This window comes from Myotis daubentonii, chromosome 1 (assembly GCF_963259705.1).
Source record: "Myotis daubentonii chromosome 1, mMyoDau2.1, whole genome shotgun sequence".
Taxonomy (NCBI): Eukaryota; Metazoa; Chordata; class Mammalia; order Chiroptera; family Vespertilionidae; genus Myotis; species Myotis daubentonii.
The window spans coordinates 189,996,509-190,002,508 of record NC_081840.1 but is presented as its reverse complement, the minus strand read 5'-3'; the positions used below and the strand labels follow the sequence as shown (position 1 = coordinate 190,002,508).

General features: G+C 40.0%; 1 protein-coding gene across 5 annotated transcripts in view; it reads right to left on the bottom strand.

Moving 5' to 3' along the window:
* Positions 1-267: 267 nt before the first annotated feature.
* Positions 268-6,000, bottom strand: part of LOC132218478 (UDP-glucuronosyltransferase 2A1-like) — a 60,900-nt gene continuing 55,167 nt past the window's right edge. For 3 of the 5 annotated variants that reach the window (XM_059669747.1, XM_059669758.1, XM_059669738.1), the window contains one exon: positions 268-2,505. In XM_059669747.1, coding sequence (XP_059525730.1) covers positions 2,226-2,505 — 280 coding nt within the window. In that variant the 3' untranslated portion in view covers positions 268-2,225. The remainder of the gene's footprint in view (positions 2,506-6,000) is intronic. The other 2 variants (XM_059669751.1, XM_059669755.1) reach the window with 1 other exon arrangement.

The following is a 6,000-nucleotide window of genomic DNA, read 5'->3' as shown; positions in this document are numbered from 1 at the left end:
ATCTAAAAATCAAGTGAATAAAAAATCTGACAAACAGAATAAACTGGTGAATAGAATAGAATCAGAGGCATAGAAAGGGGGTTGACTGACAATTCTCAGGGGTCGGGGGTATGGGGGGTGTAGGAAGAGACTGGACAAAAATCATACACCTATGGAAGAGGACAGTGGAGGTGGTAAGGACAAGGAGGTGGGGTGGGAACCGGGTGGAGGGGAGCTATGGGGGGAAAAAGAGGAACAACTATAGTAATCTGTATAAAGATTTATTTAAAAAAATGTTCAGAACTGTCCCTTGTACATAAAAGGCATGCAAGAAATATTTGTTGATTAAAGTCAAAACAAGTATAATTGTTTTGTAGAACTTGTTATGGACTGAATTGTGTAACACTCTCAAATTTATATATTGAAGCCTTAACTCCCAATGTGACTATTGTTGGAGATAAGACCTTTAACAAGATATTTACAATCAATTAGATCATGAAGATGGACTCTAATAGCAGAAGACGTGTAGCCTTGTAAGAAGAGCAAGAGACATAAGGCATCTTTTTCTTACCAGGGGCATACAGAGGAAAGGCCATGAGAGGAAAAAGGGTGAAGGTTGCTCTCTGCAGTCAGCAAGGAGACATCACCAGAAACCAGCTCTGCTGGCATCTTTATTTTTTAATATATCTTTATTGATTTCAGAGAGGAAAGGAGAGGGAGAGAGAGATAGAAACATCAAAGATGAGAGAATCATTGATTTGTCATCTCCTGCATACCCACTACTGGGAATCGAGCCCACAACCTAGGCATGTGCCCTAACGGAAATTGAACAGTGACCTCCTACTTCATAGGTCCATGCTCAATCACTGAGCCACCACAGCCAGGCCCTGCTGGCATCTTGATCTTGTATATCTAGCCTCCAGAATTGTGAAAAAATAAATTTTAGTTGCTTATGCTCCTGAGTCTGCAGTATCTTGTTACGGCACATGAGCAGACTAACTGCAGAAAATAAACTAGGTATGGAGCAAAAATAAAGTTATTCTCAAAACATAATAACCTGGATTGGAGAGGGTTCAGGCTGGGCTTAGGGGACCCCCCCCCATGCATGAATTTTGTGCACCGGGCCTTTAGTTGAGTTTATAAAGGGTAAAGAAAGTTCAATCTTAATCTATTTGTTAAATGAATGCAAAGCTGATTCAAATATGAACATTTGTCTTTTATTAGTTTTTTGCATTGATAAATATTTACTATAACATTTATGGTCAAGGAGAACTACTAATATCTTCTTGGCATAAGTAATTGATGGATTTAAATTTGTAGATGATAGAGACTGAAACAGAATATAATGATCATATATCCCCAGTAAATGTTTGTTTTGTTGACAAAAATAAACCTTTGATTATAGTGATTAAGGATTGTGAGCATTAGTGATTTTTAAATATGATAAATTGACATTTCACTTCTTTATTAATTGGACTGTTAATTAAAATTTTTATAAAATTAATAAATTATTTATATTTAGTACTATTATTTCCTCTAAAAGTGATTTGCTTACTTTTAACATATTGCTACATTCTGTCCTGTAGAAAAAATGACTAATTGATCTCTTTTGTTTGAAGGCCCTTGCACAAGAAGGTACCCAATATACTTATTGACTAAAGGTGGAATGTGAGCCAAGATTATGCATGTGTTCAGTGGAAATTTGTAGACCTATCCTAGTGTGATGTGCCATCCCAGTTATTATCATTTCATGCTCTGAATCCAGTAACATTGGGAAAGCAGAAAAAAAATCAATGCTATTCTTATAACATACTAATCTTCTATGATGTTTCTCTGATTTGTATGTTCTAGGTGAATTTGTGAATTTTATTCTTCCATGTTCCCTACATCCATCAAACTTAGCTCTCATTTTGTGTGTTCCCCAGGATTTAGCATATTGTTAGTCAGCATACCGCTTCAGGTTAAAAAATAATGATAATATTGTGTATAGAATCTACATAAAACTATTAGTGTCCTTGTGTCAGGAAAGTGAGAGGAAGAAGGTAAAGCCATCTGGTAAAAGACAAAGGAAGAACAGGACATGCTCACTAGTTGATGGTATTGTCAAATTCTAGGCTTTATCTGTAGGCTAAGGTAGAGAAATGGGAATTTTGAAAACATGATGAAGATGATATGTTTTCATGAAGGTCATTGTGGCTAAACAGAACAAGATTGCCCACTCAGACTTATACCACCCTGAGAATGATCTATTCCCTCTTTTTCTTGTTTCCTGTTCTACCAAATTTTTGACAAGAAAATAAGCAACATTTTGTGACCAAAAATATAGCAGTTGCCACACAGGCCAGCAGGAACCCAATGACATCCAAAGAGTGGTACTGGACCCAGGTGAGGTTGTGAGCAGCTGGCCGCAGGTGTTTGGCTCCTTTGTGGCGCATGACAAACTCGATCCAGAAGACCGCTCGATCCAAGGGCTTTATAGGTTGATCGTGGTGAATGCTTGATAACCTCATAGCATTCTCTTTATAGCTGGTAGACAAAGACAGACAGAAATTAGAGCTTTGTTTTCATTGAAGTTGTAAGTATTTGATACCTTTGCCTAACATGTTATTCATAGATGTGTTGAGGAAACATTTAATTCTAGTTGTGACACGAACTTTGCTGATGGAATGGTATTTCAAGAGTTGTAAATGGTAGGGTATGGAAGAAATAAATTTTTGACACAATGTAAATTGTTTTACATTTGGTCAAATGTAAACATAGAAAAAAGGAATAAGCCTCATTTTGTTTTCAAGAAGGAAATTTAATATTGTTTGAAGTGTGATTTTTAAGGACTCCTCTAAGGCCAAGATTGTGGCTAACCCATATTGTGGGAAAACATCCATTAAAAATCATAAGCATGGACCCTAATGTCTGACTAATTAATAATGATAGGCACAAGAAATTGGTAGTGAACATAGATTAATTATTTTTGCAAAACCTGAGATTCCTCCATTGCACGTACTTGTGTGTTTGTGATGCAAAAAGGACATTGTCTCTATTGGCAATGTCAAAATTGGATGAAGGTACTAGGGTAATTTTAGAAATGGCAAGGAGATGGAATTTGAGTTTTCAAGGTAAATAGAAATAAATTTCTAGAATTTGAGCCCCTAACTATTATGGAATCACAGTAATCAGAGTTATAGAGCTAATATCTCTAATGGTCTCTCAAAACAATGATGGGTGTAGGGATGTAGTTGAATGGGAATTTGTGTCTTCACTTGACATTTGGTGGCTGAGGCAGAATTAGTATATTTCTCTCTGGTTCTGGAAACATGAAGATGACAGAAGGTAAGTGGTTTTTGAAGAGATGTCATAGTGTGAGCAGGACACTGTTGGGATTGGGGATGGAGAAATGAGGTCATCCTCACTCAACAGTGAATGTGGTACAGTAGATCCAGCAGCAAGGGGTACTGTGTTCTTTTTTTGTGCACAACAAGAAAGAATAATCATCTACACTTTTAATGGAATTAAAATATAGGTAGGGTCAAAACAGAAATTTCACATGGTTTGCTTAAATACATTTAAGATAAACTACACTGGTGATAAAAGCCTATCTCTCTAAATCATTCAAACTTTTTACCATTTATAGATAGATATTTAATATTGAAATTCACATATATCTTATAGATAAACTTGCAATAAGAATTTAAGGGTTATGAATAAGAGATCAAAAATTGATTGTAAAATAAAAAAAGTGATAAACAATGTAGGTGAGCTGTTGAAATATAATTAAACATAGCACATAAAAGATAAATTAGAAACAGTGAGCAATGCTCATGTTAAAAAGGTGAATATACAAATTTATGGACAATTTGGGGCAATTTCAGAGAAATAAAAATTGATTAGAACAATTAAAAAATGGTAAAGATGGAAAACAATTGAAAATATTTTAACACTATGCATACATATATTAATTCTTAACTTTGATGAGATGTTTCAGAGAAAAAAAACTAAGATATAACTATATATATCTACAGTTAAATATAGGTAATAGATTCATTTTAATTTGTCTTTAGTTAAAATAGGTAAAATTAAAGTTTTGTTTTAAAATTCATACAATCTATATTTATAAAGTTATTAACTATTCTAGCTCTCCTTCTGTATATATACATATGCTAATGGTATGCATTTAGTGTTAATGATGGTTATTTTTGAATGATTAATATTTGGCAAATTATCACTTCTATTTTTATACTTACTGAACACTTATCTATACTAATAAAAGGGTAATATGCTAATTAGACCAGGATACCTTCCAGGAGACCTTCTGGACATCCTTCCTGACAATGCCATGGGGGCGGGGCAGAGGCAGAGTGGTTAGGGGTGATCAGGCCAGGAGGGGAGGGCAGTTGGGGGTGATCAGGCTGGCAGGGGGGGCAAGTTGGGGATGAGCAGGCTGGCAGTGGGGGGAAGTTGGAGGTGATCAGTCTGGCAGGGGGGTTCAGATCAGGCCTAAACCAACAGTTGGCCATCCCCTGAAGGATCCCAGATTGGAGAGAGTGCAGGCTGGACTGAGAAACACACCCCCACTGTGCATGAATTTTGTGCACTGGGCCACTAGTCTACACTAATAAAATAGAAACATGCAAATTAAGCATCACTCCACCACTCTGCCACTTTGCTACACCCAAAGATGGTGGTTAATTTGCATACACAGGCATGGAGCAAAGTCTGAAGATGACTGAAGATGGTGGTGGCAATGGAGCTAGAGCAAGCAGGAGGCTTGGGTTGCTCCTGGTGACGGAGAAAGCCAAGCTTCCCACTGGCCCTGTACTCCACTCAAGGAGGGGCTGGGGACCTGGGTTGCCAGGGAAGACCCAGCCTTCCAGCCAGCCCTGGTCTCTGCTCAAGGAGCTGGAAAAAAAAAGGAGGGGCTGAGAGCAGCCAGAGCAGAAAAGCCAAGCCTTGCTGCTGCGGCTGGACCAAAGGCCTGGGTCCCGGGTGCCAGAGGAAAACAGGTGCTGGCAGCCAGGGAAAGGAAGGCCTATTGAGTAAATCTTCATGCAACGGGCCACTAGTAATATATAAAGAAGCAGTTATATTTATAAAAGTAAGCAGATGAGCACTGTCCAGTGTGGTTCAGTTGGCTGGGTGTTGTCCTGTGTACCTAAAGGTTGTTGATTCATTTCCTCATCAAGTGCCTCAAAATATCTGAGAATTTTTGTTATCATTAACATTATTTTGAAAAAAAAAAACCCACTTTGATAGAAACTTGAAATCTGAGGATTTTTGCAATTTTAGCAAATCACTTCATCAATTTGGAGAATGAAATAATAAAATGTTGTTTATGTTAGTCACCTTATGGTTATTATTTCAAAACTAGAGGCCCGGAGCATGAAATTTGTGCATGGGGCAGGGGGAGGTGTGTGTGTCCTTCACCCCATCCTGCACCCTCTCACAATCCAGGACTACTGGCTCCCAACCACTTGCCTGCCTGCCTGACTGTCCCTAACCACTCTCCTGCCAGCTTGATCAACACCTAACTGCTCCCTTGCTGGCCCAATTGCCCCTAACTTCCCTCCCCTGTTGGCCTGGTCTCCCCTGACTATCCTACCCAGCTGGCCTGCTCGCCTCCAACTGCCCTTCCCTGCTGGCTCGGTCACCCCTAACTGCCCTCCCTTGCCAGCCTGGTCACCCCTATCTGCCCTCTCCTGCTGGCCTGGTTACCCCCAGCAGCCTTCCCCTGCTGGCCTGGTCACCCCTAACTGTCCTCACCTGCCAGCCTGGTTGGCCCCAACTGCCCTCCCTGCAGACCTGGTCACACCTAACTATCCTCCCCTGTAGGCCTGGTTGCCCCTAACTGCACTCCCCTGCAGGCCTGGTTGCCCCTAACTGCACTCCCCTGCAGGCCTGGTTGCCCCTAACTGTCCTACCCTGCTGGCTGGGTTTCCCCCAACTGCCCTCCCCTGCTGGCCTGATTGCCCCTAACTGTCCTACCCTGCAGGCTGGGTTGCCCCTAACATCCCTCCCCTGCTGGCCCAG